This window comes from Saccostrea cucullata, unplaced genomic scaffold, assembly GCF_032062105.1.
Source record: "Saccostrea cucullata isolate Sc308-1 unplaced genomic scaffold, CSIRO_AGI_Scuc_v1 ctg2241, whole genome shotgun sequence".
Taxonomy (NCBI): Eukaryota; Metazoa; Mollusca; class Bivalvia; order Ostreida; family Ostreidae; genus Saccostrea; species Saccostrea cuccullata.
Window position 1 is genome coordinate 87,501 of NW_026922747.1, and position 19,914 is coordinate 107,414.

The following is a 19,914-nucleotide window of genomic DNA, read 5'->3' on the forward strand; positions in this document are numbered from 1 at the left end:
TAGTCGAACGATAGTCAAATATTCGTTTAATTATAATTATTTGTTCATATCATCTTCACTGTTTGTCTACTCGTTTACAATAGTTAACCTACGCTATCACCATTATACCACGAATTTCTGAATTGTAAACATGTACGTAGTACAATGAAAACTGTACATCAATATGTATCCAATGTATTTAATTTCAAAATTAATATATTAGCTGCACATTTTATCTAAATGCAGGATATCAAAAGCTTGATTTGTCCTTTCTTTACATAATGGTAGTACATGTACCCCATAATTGAAGCCAATTTCTACGTGTCCGTCAATGACCTTTGACAGGTAAACAATTAAAGTGTGTCTCTTATAAAAACAAAGAGATAGATAGCTTGGGATAAATTTTAATTATGAAATTTTGTGCAAACAATCAATGATTGCATGAAATTAATATCAGAAAAAGAAAACACGGTTTAATTACTCTCATAACTGACCCCAATTTACATGTATTTTGAAGATATGTTTGCTGAAAATACATCGACGTACAAATAATTTCCTTTGAATAGTTATACCGTACCCTTAATTTTTACATATGAAAATACTGATCTGTAAGTAAATGAAATGGGCAAATATAAGTTTATGCCTTGAATTCAATATTACTTTGATGAAACACATTTTTAACGAATAACCGACTAAAGAAATTTTAGTCGATAGTCGGTATGATCGAACGATAGTCGAGTACTCGAATATTCGTTGACATCCCTACTTAAAATAATAGAAGACATTATTGGATCAAAAAACAATTACCTGTTTTAAGTCACGATGATGGTGGATTTCTTGTTGACGACCCGGCTGTCTCTGTGTATGCGGATCACGTGACAGACATACCTGTGTTAGCTACCTGTTAGGTGCAGCCAGGTGTTTAATATTCTTCCTGGTCTAAATTTGTAAAGGATTTCTTTAAAAATCATAACAATGTGTGCAATTACACAGTCACCAGTATTCTGTTTCGTTTGTAAAAGAATTTAAAAGACTTTAAAAGATTTTAATTATTAATGATTCAGAATTGAAAGAACAAAAGACCAGTGACTCAGTTGTTAGAAAGTATGTCAAGAATAACCTAGCTATCACTGAAATACACATTAAAAAAATCAGTATTACAGTTAAGTCAAGTCAATTTTATAAAATATAGCATGTTACTCAATCTAGCTCTCTTACAAGTTCAAGTTGTATCAAACATTCTTAAGACTTGGAATTTTTAAAATTAATTGTCAATTTTAATTAGATCTACATGTCAGTGCCAACTGTGTAAAGCTGAATGTTCTATAAAACAACTTTTATTCAGGAGCTAGAAATGTCCATGATTTTCATGACTTTCTTCTGACTCAAAAATATTCAAAATGTTAGACATTTTTGTATAGGAACAATTTTTTAAAGGTATGGCATTTCTTTATGGTTGGTCCTTTATGTTGAAGGTCTGAGTTGTCCACCATTAGACAGAGAGAAAGCTATCCCAGAATTCCTGGAGTGGCTGAAGAAACACAATGTAGACACCAGTTCTGTGGAAATCACAAGTTTCCCTGACTGTGGTTATGGACTACAGGCCACTAAAGACCTCAATGTAAGTGAATGTTATTAACAGTATTTCATTAATGAATAAGTATTGCAAAACTTACTTTTTATGTGAAATAGAAATCAGTATTCAGTAGACAAGAGTAGAATACTGGTATTGTTTGTAGGACTGAAGAATTTTTAAGATGTTCCTGTATCAAATTCGACCTCATTGTGTCAGGCAAATATATGTCTATAAGAATATGCCCTACATTGACAGCAATTTTATACGCATCTACACTGATTTAGCAGACAAATTGTTAATGTGATCACACCAACCAGTTATCCCACTACACAGCTGGTGATATTGGTGACCTCTGGGCCCAGGACCTATGATAGGGCTTAGTTGAATAGTTAATATTTCATCATCTTCGGAAACCCACGGCTGATTACGCTTCGTTCCTCTCTCCATCCTGAGGTGATGGAGAGAGGAATGAACCTTAATCAGCCTTGGGTTTCCGACGATGATATTTCATAAATTGTGGAAACCTCTCTTTAGCATTTCTTTCTAGTTCTCCCCACATCAGTTTGGAAACACTTCTAACATTTCTCATGATCTATTTGCGTGATTTCAGGCAATGAATTATCTGACCTGATAAGGAAATCAAAGGATACATGATCTGGAGATAGAATTCAATCTTTATTTCTGTACCATCACATAGGATTGATTGTAAATCAAAAGATACTTCATCTGGAGATAGAATTCAATCTTTATTTCTGTACCTTCACATAGGATTGATTGTATGGAGAGGGCTAAAATAGGCTTTGCCTGCTGCCCAATCCTATTCATTTTATTTGTGAATAAAATTTTGTATAAATATAAAAAAATTGTATTGATTCAGTTAGTATTTATTTTATTGTAGGAGTCTGACCCTTTCCTGACAATTCCCAGAAAGGTTATGATGACCACAGGAACAGCCAAAGAATCTCTGCTAGGTAAAGTTTTCGAGGTTTAAGAGAAAAAATATTGGTTTTGTTGTTGGTCATTTAATAGATGAAGATAAAATCTTACTAGTCTGCCATGCCTAGTGTTGTATTTATTAACTGTTTTATGTCCTTTAATTGAGGAAGATAAGATCCTACAAGCCATGCCGTGTTGTGTTTATTAACTGTTATAGGTCCTTTGATTGAGGAAGATAAGATCCTACAAGCTATTCCTAGTGTTGTGTTAATAAACTGTGGTAGGTCCTTTAATTGAGGAAGATAAGATCCTACAAGCCATGCCTAGTGTTGTGTTTATTAACTGTTTTATGTCCTTTAATTGAGGAAGATAAGATGCTACAAGACATGCCTAGTGTTGTGTTTATTAACTATTTTAGGTCCTTTAATTGAGGAAGATAAGATCCTACAAGCCATGCCGTGTTGTGTTTATTAACTGTTGTAGGTCCTTTAATTGAGGAAGATAAGATCCTACAAGCTATTCCTAGTGTTGTGTTAATTAACTGTGGTAGGTCCTTTAATTGAGGAAGATAAGATCCTACAAGCCATGCCTAGTGTTGTGTTTATTAACTGTTTTATGTCCTTTAATTGAGGAAGATAAGATGCTACAAGACATGCCTAGTGTTGTGTTTATTAACTATTTTAGGTCCTTTAATTGAGGAAGATAAGATCCTACAAGCCATGCCGTGTTGTGTTTATTAACTGTTAAGATAAGATAAGGAAGATAAGATCCTACAAGCTATTTCTAGTGTTGTGTTAATTAACTGTTGTAGGTCCTTTAATTGAGGAAGATAAGATCCTACAAGCCCTGCCTAGTGTTGTGTTAATTAACTGTTGTAGGTCCTTTAATTGAGGAAGATAAGATGCTACAAGACATGCCTAGTGTTGTGTTTATTAACTGTTGTAGGTCCTTTAATTGAGGAAGATAAGATCCTACAATACATGCCTAGTGTTGTGTTTATTACTTGTTGTAGGTCCTTTAATTGAGGAAGATAAGATCCTGCAAGCCATGCCTAGTGTTGTGTTTATTATATGATGTAGGTCCTTTAATTGAGGAAGATAAGATGCTACAAGACATGCCTAGTGTTGTGTTTATTAACTGTTGTAGGTCCTTTAATTGAGGAAGATAAGATCCTACAATACATGCCTAGTGTTATGTTTATTACTTGTTGTAGGTCCTTTAATTGAGGAAGATAAGATCCTGCAAGCCATGCCTAGTGTTGTGCTGGCCCTCCATGTCCTTTGTGAGAGGAGACGGGCGGACTCCTTCTGGAAACCCTACATCAGTATCCTTTAAACTTACCATCAATGGACTTTATTGAATCAAGATAAGAGTCCAAGGATCATAAAGCATTAAGTTGATATGTATTTGTTGACAGTGACAAAATTATGTAGAAGTCAAACAATCCAAGATGAAAATGCTTTAAAACTTTGTATCATCAAACTGCAGGAAGAATAGAAAAAATATCAAGCATTTTATAGATATGCAGACTATTGTGATCAAGTTCAATGATATCAAATGAGAAAATTTAGATATCCTTTACCTCTGACCTAGATGTTCTTCCCAATGAGTACACAACACCTCTTTACTTCCTGCCGGAGGATTTACTTCACCTGAAGGGCTCCCCTGCACAGAGTGAGTGTGGTCATCTTGTAGTTAGGGGGTCACTGGACTGATTGAAGTTATTAATGCAATAATCAATGAAAGCTGTATTACATGTCTTGTATAAGGTATTACAATAGATTAAAGTAGAATATTTGTTTTTTAGGTGACTGTATAAAACAGTTCCGCAACATAGCCCGTCAGTATGCCTGCTTCTACCGAGTATTTCAGGTCAGCTATAATGGGTGCTTGTCAGTGTTTAGAAATAATAACAAAATTTGTTCTCATATCTGTACAATATAAATATTTTGTGCCACTTAATTGTAAGAATTCTCTGTTTATTTACAGACCAGTCAAAATGCAGACAAGCTTCCAATTAAAGACTGTTTTACATTTGATGACTACAGGTATGATTTTATACCAGATCTACACCCGTAACATATTATGTTCACAAATTCAGCCAGATTGCTATAGATTTAAATGTTTTGTAATTAGTTGAGATGTGATAATAAAGGGTATCACTTCATTATCCATTGAAATATGTAAGTAAACTGTATCCTAAGAAAATTTTTTTAAAAATTATACCCACCCACATAGTGCAGCGTTTCCACAGTTTACCATGATTTTCCAAATAAGTTCTTTTGTACATGTATATGGAACATTTTTTTTTACAAAGACAAGGTGTTAATGTAAAGAGAAATAGTATGAAAATTTGTATTTGTTCAACAAAGGTAGAAAATTATTATAAGTTATAACTTATCAGAATAAAAGAATGTTTAAAATGTGCAGCTCTGACCATGACAGATCAAAATTGCAAGAGATATCGGTAATCCTTCATTTTATTTCACTTATAGATGGGCAGTTTCTACCGTGATGACTAGACAGAACCAAATCCCAACACCAGATGGCGGTAAAATCACTTTCGCTCTCATTCCAATGTGGGACATGTGCAATCACTGTAACGGCACGGTGAGTGATCTCTGTTCTACTTAGCTGCAGATATGGAGTGTTATGGTTTTATATGTTAGTCTTTGACCATAACGCTACAGATCCCTTTATGCAAAAAACTTGGAATTTAGGCCCAAAAAAAATTAATAAATAGTTTCTCAGGCACCGCCGTATCAGTTCAAAAACGGCCGCATTGATAAATTTTATTGACATATTGAAAAGGGAAATAACTTAATTTTCAATTTTTCCAAGTGAAAAAGAAAATCGAGTTAATCCCCTTTTCATAAATGCAAAGATAGACGTTTTTATTAGAAATACAATACATTTCTTCTAAATTTACAGTATTTTATGAATTAACTTTTTAATAAATGTTTGGAATAACATTATTTAAAGTTAAATACATATTTTAACTAATTTCAGAAAACAAAAATTAAGAATTAGTAGATATCATTTTATTGAACAAATGGCTTAAAAAATGTCAAACCTGCTTAAAAAAAAAAAAGCCTGCCTGCCGCATTGAATTTTGAATTTTTTGGCCTGAGAAACTATCCATTAATTTTTTTTTGCCTTACGGCACAATATTTTTTGCGCACTTTTGGGGAGATGGATAAAATATACAGATGAGTTAAATAATATGCCTAGAATTAGGTAGTGAAAGGTAGTTATTTAAAGGTACTTGGACACAGATTTGAAGTTAATTTTTTTCTGTATAATATCACTAATTATATTTTTAATAGCATTTCACACAAAAATTAATTAAGAATCTTAATTCATTAAAAAGATATTAAAACTTTAAATTTTTTGGCAGGTTTGATTGACACATCCTTGTACTTTCACAAATTTTAACTTTATTCTTAATCCTTAGGAAAAGTGGCAATCTTGTTGTGTATTATTCAGAAATATTAAAACTTAAATCCAGAAGAATAATTTTATTCAGAGTAGAAATGTTAGAAAGCAGAACTCCTTCACAAGTATCTTCATTCCATTGTGTACAGAGTTTTGCGAATCAATCACACTCGTGTTTATGTACACAAATTTTTGTAAACATGTTATTGTTTGGTGTTTACAATTCACCGGGTGCGTTCAATTACCAAAGTCTGTTCACCACAACTGCACAGACTGACAATATATTGTGTGTTTGTTTTGCTTTAGAACATGTCTACTCTGAATTTTCTGGATTATAGTATTAATATTTTTCATTTATACACACCAGGATTGCCACTTTTCCTAAGGATTAAGAATAAAGTTAAAGTTTGTGAAAGTACAAGGATGTGTCAATCAAACCCGCCAAAAAATTTAAAGTTTTAATAACTTTTAAATGAAATAAGATTTTTAAATCATTTTTATGTGAAATGCTATTAAAATATATAAGTCGTAATATTATAGAGAAAATATTAACATCAAATCTGTGTCTAAGTACCTTTAACTGATGCTGGAAAGAGGAGAAATTCTCTCCAAAAGTGCGCAAAAAATATTGTGCTGTAAATTGCACCTTTTTGCATCATGGGATCTGTAGCGTTATGGTCAAAGACCAATATATAAAACCATAACGCTATAGATCTGCAGCTATACTCTAGTGTAAAAAGATAATTTTTTTTTTAGAAATGTTTAATGTTTTAGCAAATCCTTTGATAATTTCATAAAATGCGAATGCTCACAAAAAAATAAGGAATCTGCAGTAAATTGCAAACTTCCGTTAACTAATCACATAGCCACGTAACACTTGTTGTCAATTATTTGTATTTTTATTTAAATATCCTGACATCTGTATTTTTAAGATCTTTAAAGATCCTATATGGATTCCTAACATTCATGGCACATACAGTATATAAATGAATTGTGGATATGTTGAATTTACAGATGTTATACACATAGTCATCAATCTACTTCCAGATCACTACAGACTACAACCTAGACAAGGACTGTAGCGAGTGTTTTGCTTTGAGGAATTTTAAGGCCAAGGAACAGGTTGGTCATAAAAATGGATTCCTAATGTTTTCTTTTACCAATTAATACATGTAGTTACTTATTCTACAAAAGAAATGTTAAACACATATTCTACTTTTGTTACCAGGATCCTTTTTGAGTTGGCTCGCGTAGTGAGCTACTCCCTGTTAACACAGCCGTTTCAGAGCTGTAAAATTTCTCACACATTCATCAAGGTGATCCATACGCCAAATATTATAGTTCTATCAAAAATTGCTTTTGCTTGAGTGATTGTATAAACTTAGGATGTAAAAACTATATAAAATATCATACTGTTACATTATTTATGTCTTCATGCTTTTAAAGAAATTTTTAATTAAATATCTGTACAATGTACAATTACTGCGTATGAATATATGTTCAAGCATGTGAGGCGGATCTAATCTTCCCATCTGAAGTTAAATATTTATAATTGACCTACTAGAATACTCCCTAAGACAAACACCTGCTGCTCTCATTAGCTGCAGCTGGTGTGCTTGAAAAATCTATTTTTAGAATCCAGATTTGCTGTGGGAATCTTTAAACTAATTACTCCATACACTGACCACTGCAGCTAGTGTGCTTAAATTCATTATAGAATCCAGGTTTGTAGTGCTACTTTTCACAGTAATATATGTACGGAAGCCCATCAGTGCCAACCTGTGTATATAAAGGAAAAGCAATATACACATGGAGACTTATAATATTCAATAGCTTAAGATGCAAAATAAACTTAATATAAGGTATGGTGTCGAGATGTATGAAAAAGCTAAATTAACACGAGCAAGTCAACTTGCAGGCCCTTCAGGCCTTTGATTTTTTTTACAAAGTTACTTCTTTTAATCTTTTATTATCTTTATTTGATACAGGTATTTATCTTTTATGGAGCCAGATCCAATGCAGAACTTTTAATCCACAATGGATTTGTTTATCCAGAGAATGAGTTGGATAGAGTAGCTGTTAGGTTAGGTAGGTCATTAGAATCAGAATAATTTGAAAAGTTGGTTGTCATCATCTTTCTTTTAGATTTTTTTCAATTTTAACAAATTGTTCCTTTTTAGGCATAAGTAAAGGAGATCCACTTTATGAACAGAAAAATGAGTTACTGAAAAAACTAGGATTAGCTGTGTAAGTACAGTATTAATGATATTAAAACCTTTCTAATTCAGTACATAATATTGTGTTAAATAAAAGTACACAGCAGATTAGGATTTTTTTGATACCTCTTCCAAATTTGTACCTGAAATAATAGGTAGTGCCATAAAATGAAATACAGAGATGTTATAAAGAGTATTCAAGCTCAAGTCCATTGGACTTTACAAATTCAGAGCAGATCAAACATGGACCTTCAAAACATCAGAGGTGGATCAGGTGCCATGGAGGAATAAGCATTCCCTGCTGACTAGTTACAACAATTGAGAAGTTAGGTTTCTCTGCATTCAACCCTCTTTTCTTTTTCAGGTTGAGGAATTTTTACATACACTTTGGATTGATTCCCGTGGATCCCCAGCTTATGGCCTTTCTCCGAGTTTTCTGTATGTCTGAGGGTAAGCTAATTTATATCAAATTCTTCTTAACTAGGTTAGACAACTCCTGGTTATAGTTATCCTGTTATATTGGCTGAGATAACCTCTGCCTTTGAATATGTAGTTACTCATCAAATGTTTAACCATAAAAAGAATTTCATGTTGAGATCAAACATTATTTAGCTTCTACAGCTCTGTCTCCTATTGTGTTTGTCTCAGAATTTTTTTTTTCCAAATTAGCAGTTGTGATATTTTTTCCAACATTCTCAAGGAATTGACATACATAAAGATATATGTTTTTTCCTTCAATAGAAAACCTGAAGGAATTAAATTCTAAGGAGCTGACAGAAGAAGATGCAGAGAAGATAGGAGATATAGACGTCCCCGTGTCGGCTGAGAATGAGGAGAAAGTGTGGGCGTTCCTCGAGACTCGGACAACCCTCTTACTACGGGCGTATGATACGTCGTCAGAGGTGGGCTTTATCTTCTTTTTATATTCACTTCAAAAGAGATTTACAGACTATATCTAAAAAGCACTAACACATATTTCTGATAAAGTATATTTTATGTTGTATACAAGTTTGTTATCAATAATTGGAAAAGAGAAAAGTTGTATATTGTGTAAAGATTAAAAAAGTAAAAAGAAATTTGGATTTTATTTTGTTTCTATTTTTAGGAGGATGAGGAGCTACTACAGAAAAAAGAAATGAATATTCATGAGAGACTCGCTGTACAATTACGATTGTGTGAGAAAAGAATATTAAAGGCAGCACAAGCGTATGCTGGAGACCGGAAAAAATCTCTAAAGGGAGAAAACTCTGACACAGCAGCAGCATAGATCATATAATACAGCATTAAACATGGAAAGAATCTGTGTGATTTAAACTTTTAGGATCATTTAATAAATGATTAATTGTATTTGTTAAAAATTTGATACTTTATTTACTTTTTTCAAGGAATATTTTTCTGAGCCATTTTATTTTCAAGCATGACAAATATCACAAGAGTCAGACAAGCTCTTTGTCAATTTTTTGTCAGTGATTAATTTCTTAAATCATGTTAACAGTTCCTTTTTGACTTTGATATTTTCTAGGGATGTCAAATCGGTCAATTTTCAATACTCGGTTACTCAGACGTTTTTCCAATCGAGTACCCGGGTACTCGGTAAAAGTGTAAATAAATACGAACAAGTAAATTGAAGACTGTAAAACATTGTAAACTCTTGAAGAAATAAAACCAGATGCACTGATAGGAGGCTTATCTGTAAATGTATTTCTGTTGTAATAATGATGAGCACTTCGTGCCTGACGAAGTTTAATATAACAATTTTTTAAATTCAATTTATTTATCAGATAAACACAAGAAATAAAATCATAAGTTGTTCAAGTTGTTTTTGTTTAAAAAAAATAATCTGCTCCGTAATTGTAATGTAACTCTTTGTCGCGTTTGACGACCAGGTATCAGTCGTCATAATCCGAGATTCCTCTGACTCTAACCCCTGCTTTTATATTGTGACTTGTGCAGGGGAGAGACTCTCTCCCCTGCACAAGTCACAATATAAAAGCAGGGGTTAAAAACAGAGGAATCTCGGATTACAGTCGTCAGAGCTACGAACAGTATCAACTTATACTTGATCAAGTTCTCCTAACAGAGCGGATTGACGATTTTAGTACACTTGTTCGATCCGAGATTTATATAGTACTGTATTACGGGACGGTATTTTGTAGTTTGATGCAACGATAGACATCAGTTTTTTTTTAAGCCTTTGCCTTCAACCAGTTTTATTGGCATGTAATCAAACACAACCTTATTAACAATCGCACGTGTAATATCATATGCTCTTTCCCCGAGAATTTACGGCTTCTCGGAGAATTGACAAATTTTTAAATTATCTAATTTATTAAACATAATGGATCTTAAACGATGTTCAGTGAAAACAAATAATTAAAGCCAAACAAAAAATAAGGGAAGAAGGCAGTCGAAGGTGAGAAAAGCCAGGTACCCCAGGTACTTGGTCACGATAATTACTGTATAAACACTGCCACAGGCGATAACGGTCATATAGAGTCGTAGTAAACCCTAATTACTGTATGTACAAGTGAAATGAGCATTTTAAGTTTTTAAATAGATTGTTTAATGCATTAATAAATAAGATTAAAAATATTCAAAAATATACATCCGAGTAACCGAGTACCGATTTTAGTATTCGATACTCGGACGTTCGATCGAGTACCCGGTTAACCGGGTACTCGTTGACATCCCTAATATTTTCTTATAATGATGGGCAAGTATTCAGTATAATATGTCATGTTTTTATGTGTTAAGTTTTTGAAATGTAGAGGAATGCATTTAAGAGGAAGTAACTCTTACCCATTCACATTACCTGTTTTATTACATTCATTTTTATATCAGATAAAAAATGTTAATGATCAATAAATTATTTCAGTCTTTTAAGAATCTTAATGTTGTGTCTCAGACATACCACTGTACATAGTAATGAATAATTGTTGGAATATGTCAAAATTTGTTGATGATGACATTGTTAAAATATTCCCTGTGGTGAATTCATTTTTTAAAATGTACACAAAAAGCTTGATATTGTTTAAAATAAAACAGATTAAAAAGCATCAAAAGGCATGGAGGTCTCATAAATTTGAAAAACTCGAAAAATTACCAAATTGCTTCACAATTGAAAAAGTCTTATCCCTGCATTGAAATTAAAAAGCATACCTCAAAGAACTGTAATGCAGATACAAAGTTTGTATCACTTATCCCCATTCTGACTTCCAACTCTCGGTGTGTTATGTCCCAACATCTCACAAAACGACATCTAAATAAGGATACCAAAAATGTTTAACATAGATGGGATTTTGAATGTATCAACCCCAGATTATGCTATGTTTATTAGTAAAAAAAATCCTGGTAATTCTAAAATTGAAAAATGAAATATTTTTACTATATACACTGTAAGCATTGCACATTATTTGAAAATATCTTTACTTAATAAATGAGTATGATTTCTATTTATTATACTGTAATTACACATTTTTAAAAATCATTTTCATGAAATACTGAATAGAAAAAGAGCAATTGAGTATATATACCATAGTTTAAATTAAATTGTAATTTTTAGTTTGACGAAGTTTATAGTTTCATCGGAAGGACTGGTTTTCCTGTTTCTTACTGGTATTCGAACCTGTGATGTAAAGATAAGCCCATTACTCCCAGGCTGTAGAGACGCACTACCTTTGTTCCATGCGTCAAAGTTTTTAGAGCAGGTCCCTTTCCATTGTCAGTAACTCTAAGAAACTTGCATGGATATTGATCATGGGATGCACACTAAAATATGATGTGAGATAGCCTTACTTATAGATAAGATTCGTCTAGTAGAGCTTTTCAGCGCACCTGAGCCTAAGGCTCAAGTGAGCTTTTCTGATCAAAATTTGTTTGTCGTCGGTCATTGCCGGCGTCGTCCGTTATTTCCATATCCTTATCATAGTCATCATTAACTTTTCACATTTTCGACTTCTTCTCAAGAATCATGGGGCCAATTTCAACCACATTTGGCACAAAGTATCCTTAGGTGAAGGGGGTTCAAGTTTATTCAAATGAAGGGTCACGTCCTCTTTCAAAGGGAGATAATTTTGAATTAGTGAAAAATTATAATGGCATATCTTAAAAATCTTCTCAAGAACCACTGGGTCAAGAAGGATGAGTCATGTGGAAGCATCCTCAGGTAGTGTAGATTCACATTTGTTCTAATCATGACCCCTTGATGGGGCCACAGGGGGTATTAAAGTTTAACATATGAATACATAGGAAAAGTCTTTAAAAATCTTCTTTGCAAGGACAGCAAAGCCATTATTGGCAATAGTTACTAGTATATGAAAGCATCCCTTGGAAGTATAGATTCAAGTTTGTTCAGATCATGACCCTATTGGGTAGGGTGGGGCCACAATTGGGTATCAAGTTTAACTTAAAAATACATAGGAAAAATCTTTGCAAAAACAGCAAAGTCAGGATTGGTCATAAATAAATGAAAGCATCCTCAGATAGTGTAGATTCAAGTTTGTTCAAATGGTGACCCCTGTGGGTAGCGGCACAGTGGGGGATCAAAGTTTAACATAGGAATAAAAAGTTATGATCAAGGTTAAAAAGATTTTAAAAGTAGGTTAAACTCCAAGATCAAGGTCAGAAGGTCAAGGTTATTGGTATTGAATGAAAGGTCTTGTCACAAGATTTTATACGTGAAGTATGAAAGCCCTAGCCCTTACTCTCTATAAGTTTTTTCCAAAGTTAATGTTTTTTCATGAGTTCGGAAATCTCATGTCAAGGTCAAAAGGTCATGGTTTTGAGTATACAATAAAAGGACTTGCTACAAAGAATACATATGTTAAGTATGGAAATCCTAGCCCTAACCGTTGAAAAATTATTGCCAGGGTTAATGTGTTTTTTTCATAAGTTCAGAAATCTCTAAGGTCAAGGTCAAAAAGTCAAGGTTATTGGTATCCAATAAATTTTCTTGCAACAAAAAATACATATGTGAAGTATGGAAACTCTAGCCCTGACCGTTCAAAAGTTATGGCCAAGATTAAAAAAATTAAAAGTAAGTCAAACTCCAAGGTCAAAGTCAAAAGTCTTGAAATCAAATGAAAGGTCTTGTCACAATTATTAAAAAAATAAAGTATGAAAGCACTAGCTTAACTGTTTAAAAGATCTGGTCAAGGATTGTTTTTTAAAGTAGGTCAAATTCCAAGGTCAAAGCTCTTGATATTCAATGAAGCATCCTCTTGCAAGGATTACATATGTGAAGTATGAAAGCTCTAGCTCTTACCGTTCAAAAGTTAGTACCAAGGTTAAAGTTTTTTCATCAGTAAAAATTTTGAATTTTTGTGTAAAAGTTGGTCAAACTCCAAGGTCAAGGTTAAAAGGTCAAATTTGGTGGTACCCAGAGAAAGGTCTTGTCACAAGGAATACATACATGTATGTGAAATACGATTATCTTGGCTAATTAGCTGGGATATCCCTGATTGCAGATAATGAGGTGTGAACTGTGAACTTCATATGATATAGTATTATATAATCAGTAACTCTACTGTATACAAACAATCTTATAGAACAATTGATAGCTCTCAAAACAATTATTTCAACACAAGAAATTGTGTTATTACTTATACTTAAAGGTACATTGAGTCTACATGATCATTGCTAAGAGCTCTAATTTTTTTTTTCGAAATAATTTAAGCACGGATCGTGTATATGCGTACTGCCAGCATGCAGAATGTTCAAATTCTTGTAAATCACAGTAAAATATTAGATAATTTTTGCAACAATCAAAAGTTATTAAATATGGAGGTTAAAATCCAAACTGCGTAATATAGCTCTGATATTTGGGGGGGGGGGGGGGGGGGGGGGAGAAAATTGAAAGTAATAGACGATTATTAATCGGTTACATTGTCTAAAGTAATCGATTACGGAACAAAACTCTGTAATTGATTATTAATTGATTACGCAAAATTCCTATAAGTAAGGAATATAAAGGCAATATCAATAAAAAAAAATCATCTTAAAAACAGCAAAGCCATTATGTAACATGTTAATTTAAAAGCATCCGCAGGAAGTATAGACTTAACTTTGTTCAAATACCCCTTCCATCCGTAAACCCACTTTTATTAGTATATTTAAACTTTTCAATACTTATTTTTGCTTATACATAGCCAGTTAGTCAGGTGAGCGATGTGGCCCCTGGGCCTCTTTTTGTCACTACCGAGTATTATATAGCATACCGCCGTCTACACGATTGACGATCAATTACACTGAACAGTGACTATGTCAGCAACTTTATATAGGGGTCCTCAGATAAAGCGAGAGACCAACCAAATATGGCGGACAAATCTTTTACGTGTAATGTTCAGATTTAAGTCAATGTACAAAGGTGAGACAAAATCCCATTACACAAGCGCAATTATCTTTGAACACCAAAATCATTAAATTGTATGTCTACCCATTTTTATCAATTGGGAAAATGAAAATAATCAATATTCATTGAAATACATACAATTTGAAATCAAAACACTCAACAAAGACATATTTTATTGTAATAAATTAAATCTATAAGTTTTACAAGGAATGAAAAATTATTTCTGGGGTAAGTATCAAAATCCCTGTTTTCAGTTCTGAAAATCCTAGTGTGGATATGATTTTGCTACTAGCTTTACTTCATTTGTTCAGATGATTTACAGTTTACAGTTGCCCTATACAGAAAACCTTTTATAATGACGATTGTACTGCTCCTCTGCTCCTTTGCAAGGCAAATCAGTTTTCAATTATACAAAGTTTTATTTGACAGATGATTAAAAGACTTTTCATTTAAACAATTACTGGTACGTCATATTTCACAAGACTTTATTAATTAATGCCCTACAGGAGAGCATCAGCTCACTTTTGGCTTTCATAAATTTCAGATTCATTTCTGGATGAATAAAAAATATATATAGTCAATCCCTATTGTATTTATTTGTATTGTAATATCTGATATTTTGATTTACAGTCTGTATGGTTATGCCTGATGGTCCTAAAGAATATGAATATTATGTCGAGTTACACAGCATTGTAATATGCAGAGTCCAATGAGGTAAGTAGTGTAAACAATATTTAATCAGAAAAATTTAATTGGATTAGATCACAGGTACTGCCTGTAAATAGCCTATATTTAACATTTTAAAAAGTATGCACTTACAATGAACTGAATATATCTAACATAGATTATATAATAGTTAGAGAAAAGATGTATACCAAACTTAGCTGACACATGCAGAATGTATTCATGAACACGCTGAAAAGTATAAGAAGTGTTTGTACTACATGTATTAAACTGACAGTTTACTTCCCTAATCAAAGTTCATGAGAAGTGAATTCGGTTGTAGATATTTCTGTTATGTAAACTTGTTTATTTTCAATCTTGTCATTTTTTCTGCACACGCAATTCTAAAACTTTACTCTTAGTTGCTCTTTATCAAGTAATTGTTGTATTTTAATTATTCAACTTCATTTTATGTAGAGAAAATAAGTATACATATATATATTTCAACATGATGATTACATCATTGATTTGTTTACAAAGATGTTTTTCAAAACAGATATTTTATTTTTTTTCACTTGACTGTTTCTCCATTCAGCAACAAACAGATTGTCATTTGTATCTATACACAGTCCCCAGGGATAACTCAGTCCACAGTCGATGTAACGGAGGAACTGTCCATCCTGGTCTATGATGTGGACACAGTTATTGTTATCATCAGCTGCAAGGATGTGGCTCTGACTGTCGGTGGTGATTCCTTCTGGACAGAATGATTTGTTCCTTGGAGCAGAAGTATGTCCAGTGTACATGAATCTCAATTTCCCGGCCTTATTGACCACCACTACTGCTCTAGCTCCACGATCAGACACACAGATATTCGGGGTTCTTGTTCTCAGTAATGTATCTGTCATAATGACCAGAGGAATAGAGACGTTTACCTTTATCATCAAACTGAATGGTTTGTTTCTCTGTGGAGCCAGAGTAACGGACAACTTTTGTTCGTTTTTCATTATCTGCACTGACAATAATAACCAGAAGGTCACCAGAGGAGGTACTGCAGACACCTTTAGGTTTCCAGTTCTGTAGTCTGATCACTTCCTCTATCCTTTCATTCTTCACAATGTTCACAGTTCTATCACTGTAATCAGTATAAACTAAATCTCCACTTTTTGTCACTGCTATGTCCCATGGCCAGTCCCCAGGCTTGGTTCTGATTGACTTGAGTAGTGATCCCTGATTGATGCTGAAGAGTTTCATGGTGCTGTCATTTCTTCTTGTCCAGATTTCTTCACCACTCAGGCAGGCAACAGTGATAAGGTATCTGTCATACCCAGTGTCTATGGTGGTGACAGTCTCTGGTTCATCAAGCAGATGTTTAACTGGAGGAGAGGATCCAGCCTCTGATGATTTCTGCATTGTCTTCATGCTGTAGCAGTCTATAAAAGTAGATGTAGCAGATGACAATGTTCCAAATAGCATGGACAGTTGTTCAGCACGGAGTTTCTTCAAACTAAATGTAGGTAATGAGACCATGATTTTAGGTGGAATCTTTCTGTATTCATCAGTTCCGATGCTAATACCAAATACTTCAGAAATTTCATTAGAGTTTAAGGAAATGTCTATTTTATTGATTTCATCCTCGATGCAAGACATTGTCTTGTCTACTTCATCCAGATGTTTCTGTAGAGTTTGTAACTGCGTGTTTTTCATCTCATCAACTTGAGCTTTAAGTTTCTGGACAAGTTTGTCAATTTTTCTGTGACAGTCCTCTCCATGTTCTGTTATGGCTGTTGAGAGATCTCCATATTCCTTTTCTAACTGACTCATTCTGTTTTGTACATCAGAGACAATGTCCTGGTAGATTGGATAAATTGTTTGTTTTAATTCATTTCTTTTCAAGATAATGTTTTCTTTCTTTTCATCAAGGACCTGTAAAATCTTAATGAATTTATGACCCAGATGTTGATGCGATGCAATACAAGTGTCACAAACAGGAATATCACATTGATCACAGTACATTGTGCATCGTTCTTTGTCATGGTTGAGCATCCAGGGTGGAGGGGAGTAGATTTCCTTGACTGAAAATTGACGACTTTGTGATCCTTGGAATCATCTGTTGAGATGTGTTCTCCCACACAGGCCTTACACAGGTTGACTAGACACGTATCACAGTGCATTTGTACCACAGCGGTCACACACAGGTGACATCGCATCACATCCTGGGCACTGGTACGGGTGTCCATATTTGAAAGTTCTGAAATAAAGATAAAAATTCTCTTGATTTTCTCATAAATTGCTTCAATTTAAGTTTAGTAGTTTGAGTGTTTCCAAATAAAAATATGAGATATTATTGATTATCAATATCTTTAGAAAGGCTTTGTGCAGTACTTTAAAGGTATATCATTGCTATCAACTAAGTCATATGTGACTTCAAAACAGAATTGTAGAGTTTTAAACATATAAAGCCAGTTGAGAAATTTGCTGTATTTATATTTACTGACAGGTATTCTAAAAGTTCTAGTCAATTAAAGCTAGCATGCAGTGTGATAGAAATGGTATTACACGTACCATTACAGGATGATTTGAAGAAAACTTTAAGAGATTTAAACTTTCAATAGCTGTATAATTTCACAGCTTTTATCATTATGCTTGATTTTTAAAAATTTAATTATCTCATAAGTCTTTGCTGTCTTACCACAGTTATTTGTACCGGGAATCACTTTTTGCAACTGCTTTTACCATGTACATGTATACTGAATTTAATTTAATCTAATTTAGTAAAAACATTATTGGATGAATATTGAAAAAAACTATTACTTGCTTTTTGTCACAGTAATGGTGGATTTCTTGTTGACGACCCAGCTCTCTCTGTTACTTGGTAATAGGAAGAACAAAAACACAACTCATTTGTTAGAAAGTATGTCACTCAAGTATCAGTATTCGAGTGCTGCTCATCAGGAAATTAAAACCATACAATATTTCTTTGTTGTTAACTACTTGTCAAGCACATTATACTTACCATGTTTATAAGATACCTAGTGCACATTTTAGAACGACCATGTTTTTACAATAAATAATTTTATCAGCAGTCCCATTAGTGGCAGATAATTATTTTGTTTACATCAAAACTGAAAATTATTATTCAATTTTATGAAAAACATACTATGGTCTTAAAGTTTGTATCAATCTTTTACTTTTTAAATAAACTGGCAATTTGAAGTCTACAAATTTTCAACTGAGTGAAGGTGAATTTACTTACATAGGAAGGACAAATAATACATACATGTAATATGTTTCAAAATCACTATCGTTTAAAGCCTTTTCTACTGGCTTGTGCACGTGTTAAAAACAGAACCAGAACCAGAACCTAATATTTCTTAAATGGAGGTTTGGTAAAAGGATCCTGTCTCAATTCAAAATTGACGCTCCAACTTTCCCTAAATTTAAGATAAAAATTATCAAATGGCAAGCAATGTTAATTATGGTACTTAAAAATGATCTGACTTCTGAGATTTCTGACTTTATAATAGATTTATTGAAGTGAGATTCCTATTCTTTGATTACCTATTTTGGAAATTGAGGCTGGAAAAAAAGATGCATGGAACCTTAAGTTGAATTGGCATATGTATATAATTTGTATTTTCCGAGAAGCAAACAATAGGTACTTTGAAAAAAATGACATGGAAGCTGTAAAGGATGAGGTGACATAACTGCTATCAGGGGCCCGTTTTTCCACGACGAAGTATATTTAATCTACAACGATATTGATAGCGTTCAAACATGATTGAATTGTAACGTTACAGAATAAATACGATGCCTTTTGAATAGTTTCAATTTTTCCGACCTATATTAGTTATAAGGAATATTGCATTATCTACGATTTTTAAAAACTTATAACGGCAAAATTCGATCTGGTTTGGGACAATATGTTCTTTTATGAAGGAGAATGGGCGGGTCCTAGTACAGTAGAGGATATGTTTTTCCGAGGAGTTTACCTTATATGGCAATGTTATTATTTCGCACATAGTCCCTTGCCGAATACAATTGTCCAATCCGATGGCAGAACGACAAAAAATGCTGCTTTACTACATGTTTTCATTTTATCATACTCACATGGTTTAGGTCAATTTACCTTTCATTCTCTTCTACATTTCAAACATTTAATGTCAGTCAAGGTTGTTTATACTTAATAATACGCGTGTATCATCAGCGTTTACGGTCGTGGGCCAAGAAATGCACATTATACCTGTATTCACTGATACTTGGAAATACGTGTAGAGCTACGGGTAGCGAATTACCCACCAAACACTTTAAACACTTTACAAAACTTCAAACTATGATATTTATGAATAAATTGTTTGTCATTGTGATCTCGGAAATCGTACATATATAGATCTGTGTCTAAACTGTGACTCAAATGCTTAAAAAATATTTATCAAAAGTTAGGTAAAATAAGCCCTTTTTCCAAGCATGAAATTTCCTTAAAATTGTTCTGGTACTCACTCGTAACGCATCTCATTTAGTTGATTGGTCATTTAGAAAGTATTGTCAATGCCTCGATTAGCATATGAATTTATTCTTACGTCAGAAAATTCAGTTTCGTCGATCTGTTCATAATGGGAAAGGCTATCTAGATTTTACAATTTTAAAAAAATAGCATGTGAGCGCAGTTAGGTACAATTTTCTCCTTTCACATATGCATATAGGTAGATTTCAATAAAATACAGTGACCAGCCAAAGAAGAAAATTGTACCTATTTTAAG

General features: G+C 33.1%; 2 protein-coding genes across 2 annotated transcripts in view; one reads left to right on the forward strand and one right to left on the reverse strand.

The window, feature by feature from the left end:
* Positions 1–10,062, forward strand: part of LOC134262342 (actin-histidine N-methyltransferase-like) — a 21,330-nt gene extending 11,268 nt beyond the window's left edge. The window contains exons 4-16 of the mRNA XM_062744720.1: positions 1,455–1,600; positions 2,454–2,526; positions 3,705–3,815; positions 4,085–4,165; positions 4,299–4,363; positions 4,481–4,539; positions 4,987–5,101; positions 6,974–7,048; positions 7,915–8,014; positions 8,107–8,173; positions 8,507–8,592; positions 8,884–9,044; positions 9,248–10,062. Coding sequence (XP_062600704.1) covers positions 1,455–1,600; positions 2,454–2,526; positions 3,705–3,815; positions 4,085–4,165; positions 4,299–4,363; positions 4,481–4,539; positions 4,987–5,101; positions 6,974–7,048; positions 7,915–8,014; positions 8,107–8,173; positions 8,507–8,592; positions 8,884–9,044; positions 9,248–9,409 — 1,301 coding nt within the window. The 3' untranslated portion in view covers positions 9,410–10,062. The remainder of the gene's footprint in view (positions 1–1,454; positions 1,601–2,453; positions 2,527–3,704; positions 3,816–4,084; positions 4,166–4,298; positions 4,364–4,480; positions 4,540–4,986; positions 5,102–6,973; positions 7,049–7,914; positions 8,015–8,106; positions 8,174–8,506; positions 8,593–8,883; positions 9,045–9,247) is intronic.
* Positions 10,063–15,743: 5,681 nt separating this feature from the next.
* On the reverse strand, positions 15,744–18,022 carry LOC134262329 (uncharacterized). The gene is made up of 2 exons (XM_062744708.1): positions 17,969–18,022; positions 15,744–17,405 (listed from the first exon to the last, which is right to left on the reverse strand). Exon 2 carries the CDS (start codon positions 17,198–17,200, stop codon positions 16,013–16,015), a length of 1,188 nt encoding a protein of 395 aa, XP_062600692.1. The 5' UTR covers positions 17,201–17,405; positions 17,969–18,022; the 3' UTR covers positions 15,744–16,012.
* Between the last annotated feature and the right edge of the window lie 1,892 nt (positions 18,023–19,914).

Excerpts from the sequence above, each read along its gene's own strand:
- LOC134262329 (XM_062744708.1), bottom strand. The coding sequence starts at position 17,200 with ATGCTCAACCATGACAAAGAACGATGCACAATGTACTGTGATCAATGT.